This window comes from Ricinus communis, chromosome 5, assembly GCF_019578655.1.
Source record: "Ricinus communis isolate WT05 ecotype wild-type chromosome 5, ASM1957865v1, whole genome shotgun sequence".
Classification (NCBI taxonomy): Eukaryota; Viridiplantae; Streptophyta; class Magnoliopsida; order Malpighiales; family Euphorbiaceae; genus Ricinus; species Ricinus communis.
In genome coordinates, this window is record NC_063260.1 from 11,882,760 (window position 1) to 11,902,880 (window position 20,121).

The 20,121-nt window shown below is 35.7% G+C and overlaps 1 protein-coding gene across 3 annotated transcripts; it reads right to left on the reverse strand.

The window, feature by feature from the left end:
• Window positions 1-12,595: 12,595 nt before the first annotated feature.
• Window positions 12,596-19,596, reverse strand: LOC8283282 (CDPK-related protein kinase). Of its 3 annotated transcripts, none has more exons than XM_002521808.4 (11): window positions 18,872-19,596; window positions 17,143-17,273; window positions 16,837-16,878; window positions 16,630-16,738; window positions 15,222-15,300; window positions 14,819-15,115; window positions 14,630-14,742; window positions 14,194-14,301; window positions 14,025-14,087; window positions 13,749-13,916; window positions 12,596-13,227 (listed from the first exon to the last, which is right to left on the reverse strand). In XM_002521808.4, the coding sequence occupies exons 1-11, from the start codon at window positions 19,415-19,417 to the stop codon at window positions 13,087-13,089; spliced, it is 1,797 nt and encodes a 598-aa protein (XP_002521854.2). In that variant the 5' UTR covers window positions 19,418-19,596; the 3' UTR covers window positions 12,596-13,086. The 3 variants fall into 3 exon arrangements, with proteins under 3 accessions (XP_002521854.2, XP_025013607.2, XP_025013606.2); XM_025157839.2 differs by lacking the exon at window positions 18,872-19,596 and adding an exon at window positions 18,006-18,819; XM_025157838.2 differs by lacking the exon at window positions 18,872-19,596 and adding an exon at window positions 17,546-17,968.
• Window positions 19,597-20,121: the final 525 nt, after the last annotated feature.

Here is a 20,121-nt window from a genome sequence, read left to right on the forward strand (position 1 = left end):
AAATTGACAATTTTCTTTCTCTATTCACTTTTCCCTTTCATGAAATATTTTTCTAAAAATAAAAATTAAATAATCATAAAGCATCACGGGCCTGTTTAATTGTACTTTTCCTAGAAAACAAAAAGAAAAATATTGCAGTTTGACTTTTACCAGTAAAAGATTTCCAAATACAAAATGGAAAAGAATATTTTGAATCTTAAATTGCAGATAAACATTGGAAAACTTGTACTTCTCTGAGACTCCTTTAATATAAGGATCACTGAAAGGACAGTCTTCCGTTTCATAGGCACCAGATTTATAAAATTGGAAAACATGGTAATGGAGAAAGCAAATTGGAAAATGAAAATATAATATACTAGTTTCTCCATTATTATTCCATCATTATCTAATATATTATATTAAAACCTCTCTACAGTCATATATTTAAAATTAAATAAAATTTATAATTATAAAATAAGCTATGGCTTAATAGAAATTTGAATATTAAATTTTTTTAATTTAATATTTAATTTTATCAGTGAAATAATAAAAACCAGAGATAAAATATATTAATATTTTTTTATAATATATAAATAAAATTGAAGAGACAAACCAGAAAGATAATATAACATAATATATATTTTCAAAAAATATATGTATAAATTTTACTATATTGAGAAATATTTTTCTAAGGAGGATGTAAAAATTTATAATTTATTATAACATAGAGTTTATTTATATTTATAATGAATTATTTTTTTTATAATTATATAAAGATTATTTCTATAGAGAGATTTTACAGTATTAATCAAATTGGGTCTTTACAAAATAACTTGCCAAAATCTTCCACTAATATTGCTATTATAAAAAATAATATCAAAATTTAGAAGTTCAAAAAGAAATAGCTTGATCAAGCTAATCAAATATTTTTTTAGAGAGCACCTATAGAATCGCAAGTGAAATTTTAAATTTAAATCTCCCTCCTCTTATTTGTATCAAAATATTTACATTCTAGGGTTTTACATAGCGAGTCGACAATTCACAGTAACTAGGCAATATACCAAGCTCGGGTATTTACCCTAAACCACGTTAAAGACTGGAGCTTTTCTTTCTAAGGTTTTCTTGAATAGAAAAGTCACATTTTGGTTTCCATTTTCTGAGTTTCCTACATGCATTTATTTGTGTATAAATAGACAACACTAACAGATGAATTATATACATTATAAGCTAATTAATCCTTTGAGAGAGAGAGAGAGAGAGAGAGAAAGAAAAGAGAAAGAATATGGCTAGCAAGAGCTTCACTACTGTTGGCATAATCATATTGCTTTTGCTTTCGCTGTCTTCATTTGAGATAGTCTGTGCTGGTCGTACCAAAATCTTCAAACATAGTGAGTTCAACTATTTGAAATTTCTGTGGATATGGTTTGTTAAATATTTAATTGATACTTTTATGTATTAAATATAAATTTTATTATTATTGTAGGAGAAAAGACGATCACTGGAGAGCATCAAAATCTCAAGAAAAATGAAATATATGCAGAAATTCATGATTCGCCATCAGACCAACACAAAAATCAACCACCCAATTCTAATAAGTAACGATAGAAAGCTGTGGTATCAGTATCAAATAAGGGCATCAACACATTCTTATGTTGAAATAGGACGTATAGCTAAGAGCCAGACCACTTAAACATATGCCTCCCAGAAAAGATATCATTTATATATATATAATAAGTTAGTTCCTTTTCGCTAAGGCCAAAGGATATATATGTAAACAAAATAAAATAAAAGCAACAAATAAGACTAATTGTATTTTGTGTGTTATCATTTCGATTGTATATGATTATGTGAAATTTATAAATTGATGAGTTATTATTGATGCTTTCACATATTTTTTGAGTAAAATAGAAAAGTTTTCATATCTACTATAAATCGCATAAATTCAATTAAAATAATTTAATATTTTGCGACCGATAAATTGTTACACATGAATGTTAATTTAAATAATTTTTTTCTTGCTATTTAATATGCTTAGAAGTATTTGTGCAAAGAAAGTATAGATTTCTGAACTGGGATAGAGAGCCAAGTTCAAGTTCCTGAAATTTAAGTCATAAAGATTTCAAACAGTCAGTGAGTCTAGTTTTGTCCAAATACTACAAGACTTTGCAAGCATTTGTCAGAGAAAATCGATACACCTCCGTGGATAAATATTTAAAAACAGGGGACACTCTTCTGAAGGATTCCATATAATAGAAAGACGAGCGCACATAAGCCTTCAAAAGGTAGTTTTACATCATTATGATTCCATATCCAAGGACGGCCTGCAAACAAAATATTATAACGCCAATTCACAATGACAGTGAAGACCTGAAATTATGAGAAAATGAAGCATCACTTAAAAGCCTGAGCTCCAGAATTCGCTTACTAGAGTCCTTGTGCAACAGACGTTTGACAGAGTCTTTCAGTTTAGGAGATAAAGAAGGCCAAAGTGATTCATCAAGACTTGGATCAGCTCTTAAGACTGCCCGGAAAATACCGGACTCAGTCTTGGCCCAAAATGGACGACCACCGCATCGTAGAATATATGCTATAACACCTATACTCCAAACCATATCATATGTGGCACAAAACTCGCAGCAAGTAGTGATTTGCTTAGACGCTATCAACAAGGATAAATCTGGCCTGAAAAGTCCGATAAGCCAAAAGTCTATTACTTTCAGCTGAGAGTTCTCTTCCTCAAAAGGATAATGCAGAAAGAAAGTTCTGAACGAGTGAATAAATAACTTCATTACAACATAGAGAAGAATCATATACACAGCACCAACTATCTAACCCAAAAATAAGCACTGAATTATAAATGAAACGACGACACAAAAAATGATCAACACTAGGATGTCATGTGTGCGAATGTTTCCTAACGTTGTCTATTTGCTTAATTGCTCTGTTCGTACTAGATTAAACCCTTATTTGAAAAGTTCAAAAAGATGCAAATTGGATTCTTATTTAATCAACTCTCAAGTTTGGGAAATCCAACGTCAAAACAAGACAATTTGAAAGATACGAAGTCATGCTAAAATAGACAGGATGCAAAATGATATGTCCCAAACAATGCCTAAAGGATTTAATCTACTTCTAAGATCAAACAACTGCAGATAGTCTCTTGACCATTATCCTATTCTAAAACTGACAAACAACAAGTTTATATTCTTTTGGGTTTTACGGCTAGCATGTTTATATTCTTTTGTAACTAAAAAAGAATCAACAGATCCAAAAATTAGTCAATTGTACAAGGTTGAAACTTGGAAAGAAGGAACTTAGCTTTGCAGCTGCATGCATGAATAGTACAAGTCAGCCATGCAGTTGCAACCAAAAGAAAATTCTAGCTATAAACAAACCCTAATTTACATACAACTTTGACCTTTTCCTGCCTTGCTATAACAACATAAAGGACTGACCTCAAAATTTAGCTCTAATTCTTGAAGGAAATTTCAATTCTTTGTTTTCAGCAATTCATACACCCGCTAGAGAGATCTGTGTCAAAATTCTTTAGAGTTTTGTTGGCTTTAAATATTCGTTTCTTACTATCAAATTAGATGTAGTGTTTTTCTTTTTTTTTTTTAAAGAAAAACAAATTAATTGGGTGTACTATAAAACTTTATATTCTACTGGAAAACATATGTGCAACAGTAAGCAAGAATCTGTATTACATAAGAATATGTGAATTTTAACAGACAATTATTACAAAATGCAAAAGAAAAAAGAAAATCAGTAAAAGATGATTAGATGAAACCTTTTATAGAGCATTTTAAATCCTAAAACAAGTGTACAAAGCATTATGAGCCAGTTTAGCAGTCACGAACAATATAGTTTGACTTTTACTGGTAAAACATTTCCAAATTGAATATAGGAAAAGAATTTTCTGAATCTTTCTAAATTGAATAGAACCTTCACTTTTTCTTTTCTTTCAATGTTTATGTTTTATTTTCTTCAGATTATAAATACTCAGTTTAATCTTACGTATAAGTAAAGTCATATAAAATGTATCAAACTATGACCTCAAGTTATTATTTCTTTTTAAACAATGACTTGTAATTAATGAATAATATCTTTTAGAAGAAACTGCATTTCAACATCATATGATATATTTTTAAACCCAAGAAAAAGTTCAAAAGAACATCTTATAGAGAAAAAGATTTACAGACATGCAAATTGGACAGTGTAACATGTTTTTGACTTTCTATTTTCAGATAAAAATTAATCATAATGTTTTCTGCTTTACTTACTAAAATAAAAGCAACTAAACACTTGTATTTCTCTATCATAATAATTAAAATTATTATCACAGTTATGATTGTCAAAAGTTAAATCAAGTCTTGATTAATTGACTGACTAAGTTAAAAATAAATAACCTGATCAAGTTCATCAAACAATTCGCAATGACTAAACAGTCAAATAGGTGGGGTATTTACCGCGTTAAGGACTGCATAAATATGCTTTTATTTTCTGGTTTTGAATAGAAAAAGTTACATGGTTTGGTCTTCATTTTCTAAGTTTTCGGATGCATTTCTTCGTGTAAAAATAGATCATAACACAAGCAAATGCGTAATATACATCAGAAGCTAGTTAATCTCTTCTGCAAGAGTGAATATCAAAAAAAAAAAATAAATGGAAAAGTCATTAGCAAGACACAGAGAGAGAACCGAAAAAGATGGCTGGCAAGAGCTTCCTTACTGTTGGCATTATCATATTGCTTTTGCTTTCATTATCTTCATTTGAGATAGTATGGGATGGTCGAACCGAAATTTTCAAACCGAGTGAGTTCAATGAATATTTTTATGTAATTTTGTATATAGTATATTGTTTATATGCGGTTTACTAAACATTTAATCATACTTATATTTATCAAGTATTAATTCTCATTATTTGTTGTTGCAGGGGAGAAGAAAATGTATCAAGATTTCAAGAAAAAGAAATGTATACGGAAGATCGTGATTCACCACCGGACCATCAGGGCAAAGGACTACCAAATTCTCATAATTGATAATAGAAAGCTGTGGAAAGGAAACATATGCTCCATTAGGATAAATATTAATCCAAGGGTCTCAAACCTTGATGAAATAGTACATATTTATATATATAGCTAATAAGATTTCTTCTAGGATAAGTATTATTTATATATATATATATATATAGAATAAGTTCCTTTCATTTAGCAAAGGCTATGTGGTGAAAAGAAAAATAAAGAAATCGTGTTATTTGTATCATTATTTTAGTTGTATGTATGAATTCTTGTTTATTATTTATTCTATTCGTATATATATTTTGAATAAACTAAAAGGGTAATATCTCTCTATCAGATATCTTTTGTAACATATGATTTTTTTTTATTTTTTTTTTTTGAAAAAAGAAAAAAGGCGCACGTGCATGTATGCTTCCTAAAAGTTCAATAATATCTCTACTAGTTGTTAATGTACAAGTGTGATTCGAGCTTGAAAGACAATGATGCAATCGTCCAAACAAGCATGCATTTTAACCAATGACGCCGTTTATAATTATATTTTTCGTCTCAAAAAGACTAGATTAAGATTTTTAAGATTAATATGGATTTGGAACTGAATTTATTTATCGTTCATATTAGTATATACTTAAAAAAATAATGGATTTATAATTTTATTATATGTAATAAATATATAAAAACAATATTTATTTAAATGATAAATTATTATTTTACTTATTTATAATTAATTTAATTTAATTTTTATAAAAATTGATTTTTTTATATTTTAAGGGAAAAAAATAATAAGTGATATTCATTGATATGATGGTCTAGCGAGCCAGCAAGAGAAAAGGATGACGACTTAACATATGCAATTCATCACAGTTCTTAAGTGACCATCTCTCATCACCGATCTGAGAGGTTGGTCCTTTGAAACAAGGATTCATTTTAATTCTAGAGTGATCTTTAATGAAACAAACCACAATAATAAAAACTACCCATTTTTGTTCCCATTCCCATCCTTTTTTCACGGACCAAATGACTCTAAAATGACTGAATGTAACTCAGCTAATTTAAAGATCCAAAAGAGTAGAAAGACCCCCATGGCAAGAGGCCGCTTGTGTCTTAACTTGAGGATCTGTCCATGCTTTGAGTTTACAGCATGAGGATTATGCCATGAACAGCTCTCGGCTTACAACCTGAGGTTAACAATGGCGGAAGCAAGGCTATTCTCATCTCCATCTCGGAGCTGTGAGACTTGTCCTTTCCTATCATGGAAGGATGGGATTGCCTGTTACAGCACGGATGTCGCTTTTGGACACTCGTTACCTCAAGTACGAGCATGCAGTGATTGGGACAATAGTCACAACACTCAACACTGGTAGTGTTGTTCTGACTTTCTTTCCAAACTTTAACCTCTCTTTGAGTGATCCTTATCTATCCACTGCCTTAAAAGTACAAGTCCAAATCACGGGAGCTAGTCAAGTTGAAAATGCTCTCTCAGCGACTCTTCACCATCAGATCGTTTATCAATTGCAGGATCATGCACTTAACCTGCAGATCCCAGGCTTCCAAGCCTCATCAGATGCTTTGTACATCATGGCTGATTCTGGTCAAACCCCTACAATAGTTCAAGCTCCTCGACAGCTTGAAAAGGAAGATCTACAGAAACTAATTCCTATTGAGTGGGTAACAAATTATGAGAAGCTCCAAGCATCTCAATCAAAACCAGTTCAAGCCACAGATCCCCTCTTTATACAGCAAAAGGATGGGACTGTTAAGACGATCTTTACAAGAACTGAGGAATCTTCCTCAGCACCGTCAATTTTCCAAGCATCAATGATACAACCAGTATCACGGCCTAGGGAGAAGGTCCCTATTCACTCCTTTCAAGCATCTGGCAACCAGATTTATCTTTGCCTGAAGTCGAGGACACTTTGTCCGGGATGTAGCCCCGAAATGTGCAAGCCAGTGCCTATGTCATGATGACATGGATTATCTTGAACCCACTTTTTCGGCATCAGCGAAGAATCGAAAAGGATGTCTCGGATACTTCTTGTTCGGAGATTCATCCTAAGCCAGATGATCGAGATCCAGATGGTTCACAGAAAGAGAATAAAAAGCCACTGCCAATGTTCGACGAGGCAATTGAGTTTCTTGCCAGAGAAGGAAAAACGGTCATTGGCGTTTCTTATGATGAGTTCAAAGAAATTATGGCACAACTCAACATTGAATATGGCAAACCCCTTCCTGCAACTTGCGAATGGAGATCGAGTCGGATCCAAAGGTTTATAGGCTGGAAACCCGGTACCCGTCCAGTTTTGTACAGGAGGTACAAAACGTTGGGCCAGGTATAACAACGCCATGAACTTTTGGACCTACTTCATCTCTCAATCAGACACAGTACAACCCTTGGTTCAAGAATGTTTCATGTTACAACCGGAGGATTTCCCTCCCTTGGGAAAAACAGAGAACAAAAGATCCGAAATCCTTCCTACACGGATTTCACCTTCGGAAACTTAGAACTGACACCCCCTCAAGAAGTTCTCAACTGGCGGACATCTAATTCTATTGTCCAAAACACTTACTTGAAAAGATAGATGGCAAATTGGATCAAGCCCGCACTTGGTTCAAAACATGGATCCTGTTTGGATACTTTTCACGAAGTCTTGCAATCGTACTCATCCTTGACAAAGAAAGTATCAAGCTCTGGACAAAGAACTCCGGATACCTCGGTAGATTACCCCCTCTTTCATGCAAAAGCAAAGGAGATTTCCGGTGAAGAAGCAAATAGATCAAATTGAAAATGATCTCCGGAAGACCGGTCTGCAATTCCAACATTCATATCGGCCTTCAACCTCATCGGCTATTACTCCTTCATACTTTTCTTCTTTCCCTTTTCTTTCACAACCAGAACAACCACAAGAAACCCTTTTATCAGCCCTTTGGCACATTTTCTCACCTTTACCCAAAAAACACAGAAACCCAGCAAAAGAAATCCTCTCCTCCTCTAGCCCCTAAAGACAAATTTCCAGAGCAATCTCTCATCAGTCCGTATGATTCAGAATCTTCTTCGGATTCAGAGATGGCGGACATCACTGAAATTCTCATGAACACTTCTGCTACTGATCCCAGTCCAGAAGTAGTAGAACCTGAAGATGAAGATGCTCAGTCATTCTTTGCTCCCACTGGAGCTCCAAACCCAAGGCCAAAGCCAGCTAGCACAGGACCTTGGTTCACTTTTGATGACTTGCCACCATCAAAATGGAAGGATAAGCTTTCTGAATTCTTGGCATGGATTGATCTTCAGATGACCCTTGAAGGGGCCACACTCAAAAAAGTCCTTGCCGAATTTGTCACAAGGTTTACCGGAAGCTTAAGAGATTGGTTTCAGTCTCAGCCTGAATACACTAGGCTTCAATTTGTCACTCTGCCGACTCCATCAGCAGCAGTAACGATCCTCCATAACCAGTTCCTTGGAAGTTATGACCTTGTCATAAGACAGCAGAAACAAGAGTTCTTTGATCGAAAATGCTGTTCATTCAAGATGAAGGATCTGGAAAAGCACTATTCGGCTATGTCCAAGCTCTACTATGTCATTGGAGGACATGATGGTGATGATACACTAAAGTATACCTTCATCACCTCTCTACCAGATGAGATACAACCTGAGGTTAACAATATGATTGCGGCTACAAAAAGACCAGTCACCTCTATTACACTTGGAGAAATCTGGCAATTCACACTCTCTTCCATTAAGAGAATGTGTGATCAACAGGAATTATTCAAAAGGTTGTCTCAAAGGGACTTGATTGTCCAAAAGGCTTGCAACAAAAACCACCTAAAGATCAAGTGCAAAGCCACCAACTGCGTCTGTACAAATCACAAGAAGAAATCTGGACATCATTTCCAGAAATACACGCGCAGCAACAAGAAGTTCAGGGAAAAGAACCCAAAGAGATTTAAATACTTCCGTAAAAAACGGAACCAGGGGTACAAGTCGATAGATGTTTCATCTGCGAAAAGGAAGGGACATTATGCGAAAAATTGTCCCGGGGAATCCGGAAAAGTCGGCAAGGATGATACAACAAGTTAGCATGTCCTTATCTCTTGCAGACTCTTTCAAGAAGAAATAGAGTCCCTACTTTCGAGGCAAGAAGATCTTACCCCAGAAGCTTATTTGGGTTAGAATGGAGTTCTCGGACTCCACAGAGTCTTCACAAGAATCTTCTTGATTCGGATGATAGTGAAATACCAATCCCGATGATTGGTGCATGAAGAAAGTCGGGAAGGATATTCGGAAGATGCAATACAATATCCTCTTTCTCCAACCCTATTATCTTCTTTCTTTGTTTCTCCTCCACCTCCTGAAACTTTTCAATTTACTATAAAACCTCCTCCAGTCCCATATATTCCCATACGAGATCATCTCAAAATACTCCAAGCTGTTCGGTAATAGCTTTCTTTGACCTTTGGAGCTCAAAGAAGCATGATGAACCCAATGGTTCTCCCATCGGAGTATTGGAAGCCCCATGATCGGTTCTTGAGGCGGCCAATGGTCAAACCTTCAAAACTACTCGATCGAGGCGGAAGATCGAATTCAGTTCTTTCACGATTGCGTTGTGTGGACACACATCATTGGTTCAGATCTTCCAAGCAAGGATATTCTGATAGGATTTGATGTTTATCACCAAGCTCAAAAGCTCCAAATCCTTCCAACTGGTATAAAGTTCAAAAGACAGTTTAGGTCATACACTGAAACTTCAAATCTGTTTTCTGTGACGAATACTATTCCTCCATTCCTTTCATACACAGAAAAATTCCTTCAGTTCAGTCCAGAATCCCATTCACATTTCCAACATCCTCTTCCTCCCGTGGAAAAATCCACAATTCTATATCGGCCTCCCTTCAAACTTAATGAAGACATTAACCCTACTAAAGCCACACACATGGGAATGTCTCCCATGACCTAGCCCTTGCCCGATCGGAATGCCCCGACATTCTGATGAGGGTTTAATTGAGCCCACTACTTCACAATGGGCTTGCCAAGCCTTTTATGTGGAGAAAAGGTCTGAAAGAATCCGAGGAAAAAAGAGGCTTGTCATAGACTACAAACCTTTAAACCATTTCCTTCAAGACAACAAATTCCCTCTCCCTCGAATCTCAAATCTCAAGGTCCACATCCAAAAGGCCCAGTACTATTCCAAATTTGACCTAAAGGCAGGCTTTTGGCAACTCGGTATCCAGCCCACAGAGAGATACAAAACTGCGTTTTGTATCCCTAATGCCCAATACCAGTGGACTGTTATGCCTTTTGGGCTCAAGACGGCCCCATCTCAATTCCGGGAAGACAATGATTGAGATTTTTGGGCCTATCCTTTACTCTTCTTTGATCTATATCGACGACATCCTTCTATTTTCGGAAGCAGTGAGAGGACCATCACCAATTTACAACAGTTCCTTGCCATCATCCAAAAATATGGCATTATGCTATCCGAAAGAAGAGCTTTGTCACAACGAGAAATTGAATTTCTTGGAATGCATTTCAAGAATGGCCGATACATATGGTCCCCACTGACAAAGGAACTTGATAATTTTCCGGGAAGAAAATTTATCGGTAAAACAAATTCAACAGTTCCTTGGAATCCTGAATTATGTTCGAGAGGCCATTCCACACCGCTCAGTTACACGTGCCACCTCTCAAAGATGCTCGAAAAGAACCCCCCTCCATGGGGAGCGGAACAAACAACGGTTGTCAAAATTAAAAGAGGCCGGCCCACAATCCGCCACCTCTTACAATCCCGTCAGTAGGGAGAACTTATTCTCCAAACAGGATGCATCCTGACTATGCATGGGGGCCATCCTCCTAGAAAAGCTCCACGACAAAGAACAACTGTGTGGATATGCATCGGGTCAGTTTTCCTCTTGGGAAAAACATTATCACACAACCTACAAGGAAATTCGCGGTCAAGTGCGGGATAAAAGTTTGAATTCTTCCCGATTGGACAAAGACTTCCCCGGTTCGGATGGACAACTCTTCCTTCCCAAGATTCTTGAATCCAACCGGAAGACCTTGCACGAGCCCCAACTATTGCGATTAAAATCATGGTTCGAGGTATGACTTTAAGGTTGAGCATATAAAAGGGATAAGAAACCTAATCCCGGATTTCTTATCCGGACTTTCTAAGCCCTCGGAATCACCCTATAGTTCTTCTCACTCCCAATCCAACCCAACTTCTTCTTTCCGGACTACCCTTGGTGTTTGATTTACCACTTATCTCCTGAACATCCAAAGCATGAAAGTGAGTTATGGTTTCTATGGTGCCTATCTACGATCATCATCATGCTATAGAGGTGCCTATTATGAATCTCTTACACTTCTTTAATAATGAAGCTAACTCGGGGTCTTATCCATGGAGATTCCTTACAGTTCAAGACTCCATACCAGTGGACAGGAGATCTCCTTAAACTTATTCATGGGCACCAGTTATTCTCGGACAATAATTCCGGAGCTTGAATACCATGCTATTTTCATATTACGAGGCCCTATCTCCATTATCGGAAGACACCTATGCAACTCAAAATATCCTCGCTATTGGAGAACGCTTGATAGTCCTTTACATCTTGCTCCTCCACCAATCACGGAAGAACTAAACGGGCCTGCGATACAGAATGAATTAAGGACGACTAATGTATACGCACCATTAGTCTGCACCTTCAATGGACATCAATCAACTGAACAATCCATAGAACATTTCATTTCTCCGATCTTCCAACTCCTCTGGATGACCCTACCTTAACCAGGGACGGCGAAGCCCTCATGCAAGACTCCCGACCAATGGATGATGACTCGTATGATGGCGTCTTGACCACGTATTTGACCACTCTTTTATATTATTGTTTGTCCTTATTATGTAAGTGAAGTGTATTATTAGTCTCGGTGGGATGTCCACTAACCTTTGTTTGATAGTCTTTGTATTATTAGTCTCGGTGGGATGTCCACTTTGTTTGATAGTCTTTGTATTATTAGTCTTAGTGGGATATCCACTAACTTTTGTTTGATAGTCTTTGTATTATTAATCTTAGTGGGATACCCACTAACCTTTGTACATTTTCTACCGACTCTCCACTCTATATAAGGAGAAGTCTTTGATAATAATAGAAAAAGCAAGTTTTCCTCTAAACAAGTCTCTTTAAAACTCTCTCTACACTCTCTTATGGCTTTCTAACTTTCTCATTTCTCTTCTCTTGATCCAATGGCAATGTTCTAATAGTTCTACGATCATTTATGGTGTAATCCAAAAGAGCTAACTCGGTAATTTAAAGATCCGAAAGAGTAGAAAGACCCCCATGGCAAGAGGCCGCTTGTGTCTTAACTTGAGGATCTGTCCATGCTTTGAGTTTACAGCATGAGGATTATGCCATGAACAGCTCTCGGCTCCCCTTTGATAAAATAAAGCAAGAGAGCACTGGTGTCGCTGCTGTTCGACGTCAACCGAGGTGGATGGTGGAACTGCGGACATTAGTCGTTGACATGGCCTAAGGCTAACAAATAAATATTAAAAAAAAAAATGTCCACTCACTTTCTTTGCAGGAATTTGATTTCACAAACAATTGGCCTTGGTTAAAATTTGAATCTATTTGCACAAGTTAGAAATTGGACCTGTTCGATCCCTTAATGCAGAGTTCAGAAGGCAAATTGATCTGTTTTACAAAGATTTGAGAAGCAAGCAATGGAATATGTGTAGAAAAACAATAATATCAATAGTAGTAAAAAATGAAAATAGCTTTTGCCTGCTTAGACAAAGACTAAACTATAATTTTACAACATAATGCCAATGACCTTTCTTCTACGTATGTATAATGAATCAATGGCAAATGGCAGATCATTGTCAATTCTTGCTCCATGAAGAATCAAGTACGAAGACTGAAGGCTCTTATAATCATCACTGAAGGGCGGCTGTGGAAGTGATTACTGATAAAGCTCCAAATTCATCGCTGCGAATGTCTAACCTAAAATATTGTATCTCACGCATCTTCTTTGATGTTTGCCAACAAGAAAAAACAAAGCAAATTTGACACTTCCAGCAGGATAAAAACACACCTAATCTTCATTGTGCCTTTGCTATGGTTCGGCTGGATATACCATGCAACAATTTGACAAAACCATGGAAGCTAAGCTTCCCATCTGTATGCCTTATCCAGTCATTGAGAACAGCATGAACTGGGATAGAGGGGCCAAGTCCAAGTTCCTGAAATTCGAGTCATAAAAATCTCAGAGTCAGGGAGTCTGGCTTTTTTCCAAATCTTAAGAGTTTGCAAGCATTTGTTAGAAAATCAATACATTTCCGTGGATAAATAAGTTGCTCTTGGGCCAATTCTGACATGAACATCTGAGTAGAAACACTTGAAACCAATAAATGAAGATTGAATAAGAGCATGAATGATATGAATGCCCATTTGGAAAAGAACGGTAAATTTCCTTTTCTATAATCAAGCACAGGAGACCCCCTTCAGAAGGATTCCATATAATAGGAATCTTGGTCAAAAGCATATTTGACAAAACCCTGACCTATTATTTTTCATTTACTGACTTTCAAGTATAGTTAAGAATCACATTTAGTCAAGCCTCTATTAAATGGATAGCTAAGTTGTCAATATACCAGCTTATAGGCATCATATTCATTGAGGTTACTTCTGTGTTACTGATACACTACGACATGAAAATGTGGCGAGTTGTTCGAAATTTGCATGTGAGAAAATTCCAACTTACTGAAGCAAGTTCCTCAATAACAATAGCTCTGTTTCCTTCCCTTTCAAAAAGGTCATATGCAGTGCGGGCATGCTGCTCCCAACGATCAAGTGCCTCTAGCTGATGGACACTCAATGTAGCTGCACAAAATTCTTCAAAATCCATTCTTCTGTATTGAAGTGCATTTAGCTGACATGAAGAAAAGAAAAGAGGAAGTCGGTACAAGTTTAAACTACATGCTCATAAGCACATAAAATATGGAATTGCCACAAACACATTAGGCAACATGGCCCATACTGAAGTAAGATAATCAGGGATGCGTGAATCTTTCATTGCATCCGTTGCATTTTTCATCAAGGCCTGCACCCAGAAAAAAGAACAGCACAAAAATTCCCATTATCCAGTCATGATATCATAAAAATGGGGTTGGGTCGCTGGGTGAGAGAGAGGAGGGAAGGTTACCAACCATTCTGAAGTTTTCCAAGGTTATGGTGCCATTTTTGTTTGGCTCTAATAATGCAAATTGCTCTTTCAGATAACACAGTTCATCTACAGTCAATGTCTTAGACAATGTCTGCAAGACATACAAAAAAATTGGCAGGTTGATTATAAGGAAACAGACAAAGCTTAGCTCATAGTAATCAGGAAACCAAGCTTCCAGCTAGTTTTCCATAGTTGTACTGGATCTTAGGTTTAAAACAGAAGCTTTGCTATCAAATTCATCAGAAAGAGTATGCAAAAGAGAAGATTAGAAAAAAGGATGACATTTCTAAATTTTTATAAGCCTAGTAGGCAGATACTCCACATCAACGTTAAAAATATTATGTGATGAAATACTTCCACTAACATGTAGAAAATTTCAAAACTTTTCTGGTTATTTGTCATCACTAATGTATACACACCCTTAAAGCAGCCTTGCGCAATGAAGATGAGCGCATATAAGCCTTCAAGAGTCTGAAAATTAAAATATCAAGAGGTACTTTAACATCATTATGATTCCGTATCCAAGGATGACCTGCAAACAAAATGTTATAGTGGTAATTCACAATAACAGTGAACACCTAACAATTATGAGAAAGTGAATCACTCACTTAAAGCCTGAGCAGCAGTCATTCGCTTCCTGGGATCCTTGTTCAATAGACGTTTGACAAAGTCTTTTGCTTCAAGAGATAAAGAAGGCCAAGGTGCTTCATCAAAACTTGGATCAGCTTTCAAGACTGCCCGGAAAATACCGGACTCACTCCTGGCCCAAAATGGACGACTACCGCATAGTAGAATATATGCGATGACACCTACACTCCACACATCAGCCTCTGTACTGTAAGATCTATGGAGGACTTCAGGTGCCACATAGTATGCACTCCCCACAATGTCATTAAGCCTTTCATCTGGAAATCATCATAGGCACAAACACCCAGTTGAGATTCCAAGGTCATGTAATAGAAAACTCACAGCAACTGGTGATTTGATCAGATGTTACCAACAAGGACAAACCTGGCCTGACAAAATCTGATAAGCCAAAGTCTATGACTTTCAGCTGAGAGTTCTCTTCCTTAGAAGTATATAGAAAGTTCTGAACAAGTGAATAAATACTTTAGATTACAACATAGCGATCAATTATAATTACAGCACCATCTAAGCCAAACCCACCACTTGCAGATAATTATAAATGAAGAGTGATAAATGGGCTTGGGTAAAACTCATTCCCAAAAGCTAGCTCAAAGGAAGAGGGTGCCCAATCCAGTTATATACACTATAACAGCCCAGTAACCAAGCGATGTAGGATAAATACAACTTCTAACACCTTCCCTCATGCTTAGCGTGACATGCAAACAGGCCAGGTCCAAACCCACCATCGCAAATGTGGGATAAAATACAACTACTAGGTCCAAACCCACCATCGCTATAAATGGGTTTGGGTAGAACTCATTCCTAAAAGCTAGCTCAAAGGAAGAGGGTGCCCAATCCACTTATATACACTATAACAGCCTAGTAACCAAGCGATGTGGGATAAATACAACTTCTAACAAAGAGCAACATAAAAATTTAAAACTAGGATGTCATGTGTGTTGTATCACTGTTCTTTTTTGCTTACTGTGTTCTTACGCAAAAATTTATATGGAATACATTAACCCTTGTTCAGAAAGTTTAAAAAGCAAGAATTCCATTCAACTAAATGCTACTTAGTCAATAGGCATGTATGGAAAGTCCAAGAGTTTTTAGACTTCCATTCTTTCAACTTTTAAGAACAAGGAATTTGAAAGAAATGACAGTCATGCAAAAATAGCAGGATGCACATGATTATTCCAAACAATGCCGAAAAGAATTAATCTACTTTTAAGATCAAGTAATTGCGGTTAATTTCTTACTTCTTTTCTTATTTTAAAAGTACTACACCTTACAAAGAACAACATTGAACCTAAACTTCATTTGGGCTTACGGCCAGGATATATATTCTCTTGTATGGAGCAATTCAGTCAAAATAAATATCAATAGACACAAAAATTATTCAACTCAGATATTTCTTTCAATTCCAAATATAACAGTTGTGATACATCCCAAGAAAATGCTTAACAGAAAAAAGAAAAAAGAATCATAGGTAAGTTATGTTTAACAAGCATACTCGAGCAACAGCTGAATATACAGAAAAGGGCAAAAGAAATAGAATAGTTCAAAGAAGAGTAGAGCAAAATGTCAACTACTCCACTTTACTTCCAAGGTTTCACAAATGATTAAATAAATTCCTAGTGCACAGAACTTTGAATTTCCTATATCAGAATATTGTACAAGTTCTTTTTGCTCTAGCTTTCCTTTTTTTTTTTTCTGGTGGGGTAAATGAAATCTCAGCATGCATGTGATTCTCTTGAAAGAAATAATGAAAAATAATAAGAACATATTTTACCTCTGGTTTAAGATCTCGGTGGACCACACCCTGTAGATGACAAAAAGCAACAACATTTAGAATCTGCACCAAGACAGCTTTTGCATCATCTTCTGAGTATTTCCCACCCCTAAAACGGTTGTCAAACAGTCAGTCAAAAGCTATAATGGGGAATGAAATAAATACTGAGACCAACTTAACATTTATTACAACTGCTAAAAGAATAACCTTGAAAGTATTCTATCTAGAAGCTCGCCTCCTTCACATAACCTGAATAAGAAATGTGTTTTATACTGTCAAAAAACTTATAATGCTTGCAGAAAGCAGCAAATACACATGCCTCTCAATGATTGTATCATACATATCCAGAAAAAAAGAATATTAGAATATAGACAAGAGGGGCAACGGTTTGGCATCAAACAAGAATGATCAGGGTCCTTATCTGAACTAGGAGATAAAAGTTTCACCCTATTAGTTAACAATAGGCATACAGCAAAGAATAACATGTTTAAACTGGGTGGATCTCAAGCTTACTCCATTACTATATACACATTATCAATGTCTTCGAATGCATCATAGAACTGTATGAGATTGCCATGTCCTGCCAAGGCCTTTAATATTTTCACCTCCCTTCTCACATCCTCAACTGCAATAGCTGTAGTCATCTGCCAAAGAAAAAAACATTTCAAAATGGGACAAATTGCTCTAGGGAAGATTAGAACTTTAGAAGAACTAGGAGAGAAATGAGAAAATGCTAAATTTTTTCCACCAGGTCAATTATGAATTCTATTAAAGTTGCATATTATGAATAAAGGGCAAAAAAAAGAAAGGAGAATAAGCATTACTTCTTAGAAATTTAAGACTAGAATATAAATAAAATTTAGTAGTTCTTAACCAGAAGGAGGGACCTAACACTTATAGGAACGCTGCAGCTTACCATATAAGCTACATATTGCTTCTGCTTTCCTTCTAAATAAAATTAATTCAAGTACATAATGCCATATACTTGCCAACTTGTCCATAATGTCAAAGTCCAATGTTCCCAAAAACAAAGTTCATTTAGAACTCCCTCTTACAAGTTACTGCAATCAACATTTATGAGCACTACGACATGCCTTTTACTTTAAGACAACAAAAGCAAGAGTTGTCCACAGGAAAATGCGTACAATGGTGATTATTTGAAAGGGTGAGTTTGTCAAATAACTCCATATACGACCACTCTACTAATCTGAAATGGTGATCTATTCATTCGATAAAGTACACAAATTTCTTTTCTATAACTCCGGTACTTTATTGAGCAGGAGAACGTCAAAAGAGCCAAAGCTCAATCATATAGGAAGTGTAAAAACAACTTTACTTCAAGCTATAAATGAGGAAATAAATTTCTTGATATTAACTGGAGAAATAACAGAATGAACCCTCAAACAGCACTCCTTCAAGAAAGACGAAATCTCATGAAAACATGTCTTAATCCCATCATAAGCTATTCCTCTCCATTCACTGCACCATCAAGCCTAATGGTGCAACAACTATCAGGGCTTGCAAAGACCCCATATGGAAGATTGATCCCTTTCAATAATCAGGTCCATTCACAGCTAATGAACCATTTCCTTTCCTCATCCTTTAGTAGCAACAGTCAAATCTCAAGTGTCGACAGAAGGTAACTAGAAGAAGTCTCTAGAAAAAAAAAAAAGTTAAACAGTAGTTCCCACTCCTTTTAGAGTACATACCTTTATTAGCTGGCAAACATAAAGATTTCTAATTGTAGACTACGGATTCTGGCCCAAAATTGTGGTTTAAAAACATATCCAAACAACCTGTGCCATCCAAAGGAAAGCGAGGTGGGCCTAAAGATCAATTTTTTTCCCATTGACCCAAAAAGAACTAGTAAATAAATAAACAATACGGTCACTTTGTGTCTATCACACTCAAAGCACCAATCACCCAATTCATAATAAAACTTTTAATCCCAATTTTCTACCTACAAAGGATTCCAAGCAGCAATTCTGCGCACTGATCGTCATTATTCCAAATAGCCTCTTCCTATTGATTCAAACTTAAAGTCTTATGGCTGCTTCTCAAAATTAATAATTAGAAAGAAAAAAATAAAGACAAAAGATTCAGACTTTGAGAAAAGCAGATAATGCAAGAAAGAAAGGAAAACAAATAAAATAAATAAATAAATATACACAAAAGCACCTGCACAACTAAATCTCGATAGAAAGAAATCAAATTAAATATAAAGAAAATGAAAAGAAAGAACCTTTGACTTAGGTATGACTTTAACAGCAACTTGTTGTCCTTTTCTATCACCTTTCTTGAACTTAGCAGAACAAGTATAACCAAAATGACCCCTACCCACTTCATCTCCTACCTCCAATCTGCTAGTAAACTCTTTAGAGAACCCAAATCTTTTATCCAACTGAACACCATCTTCACTCTCACTTTCACCTTCACCTTCTTCAGGAATTGAGGCTTTTTTCTTCTTTTTTCTCTGCTCTCTCCTACGAAGAACAGCTCTAATGTGCTTGGCTGGTGATGGCGGAGGGAATGGTTTCTTGAAGATCCTCATAGGAGTAGGAGTGGAATTATTATTAACTGGTGTTGATTCAGTGAAAGGTGATTTCTTGAAGAGATAGGCAGGACTTGGAGTGTAGAATGGGAAAAAAGGTGACTGCTTTGGGTTTGGGAGTGGTGTGAGCGGTGATTTTGGGTTCTGGGTTTGGTTTGATTGGACATTTTGATGTTGGTTTTGGTTCTGGGGTGCATATGGGTTGGGTTTTGGTGGCTTTGATGTGCAAGTCCCCATTTTTCTCTGTCCTTGAACGCGGTGGTGGTTATGGCATTGTGTGGGAAATCTGGTGGTGGTGGTGGTGGTGGTGGTATTGATGCTTTGAAGAGTGTGGAGAGAGAGAGAGAGAGAAGGAACCGATTGAGAGGAAAAGGATGAACTTTGTTGGTGTATGATACGGAGTTAGAAGGCGTTAAGAGAAAGTGAGCTGTACAGTGTTTGATTGATTACCCATGAGCCATGCACGTGACTTCCTTTATTCTTTTCTTTTTTTCACTTAATTTAAATGATAGAATAATCAATAAAATATTAGCAGTAAAATACGAGAGCAGGGTGTAATTTGGTGGAATTCTTTCAAAATAATTAGATGTGAGCTCGATTTAATAATAAAATTTTAATTTTAATAAACAATTAAATTTTTAATTAAAATTAAAATTTATTTAATTATTTATCCGTGTGTCATATACAATTGTAATTAATATTTCGATTATAAAAAATTAAATTTATAGATACAATTTAATAAAAAATTTAAAATTTAATATTAATCTGTAGTATTTTATATAATAATAAACTAACTATTTTTAGATATTTTTAATTTTTTAAATATTATCAATAATATAAATATTATTTTAAAAATAAATTTCTATACTAATTAGTACTATTGTATAATTAATATTATTATTTTCTAAAATTATAAATTATTGTATAATTCATAAATTAAA

Coding starts and splice junctions, on each gene's coding strand:
- LOC8283282 (XM_002521808.4), bottom strand. CDS start 19,417: ATGGGGACTTGCACATCAAAGCCACCAAAACCCAACCCATATGCACCC. Junction 15,116..15,221: donor ATCAGATTTTGTCAGGCCAG/GTTTGTCCTTGT, acceptor GATGATTTCCAG/ATGAAAGGCTTAATGACATT. Junction 14,302..14,629: donor TGCGCAAGGCTGCTTTAAGG/GTGTGTATACAT, acceptor TATGTCTTGCAG/ACATTGTCTAAGACATTGAC.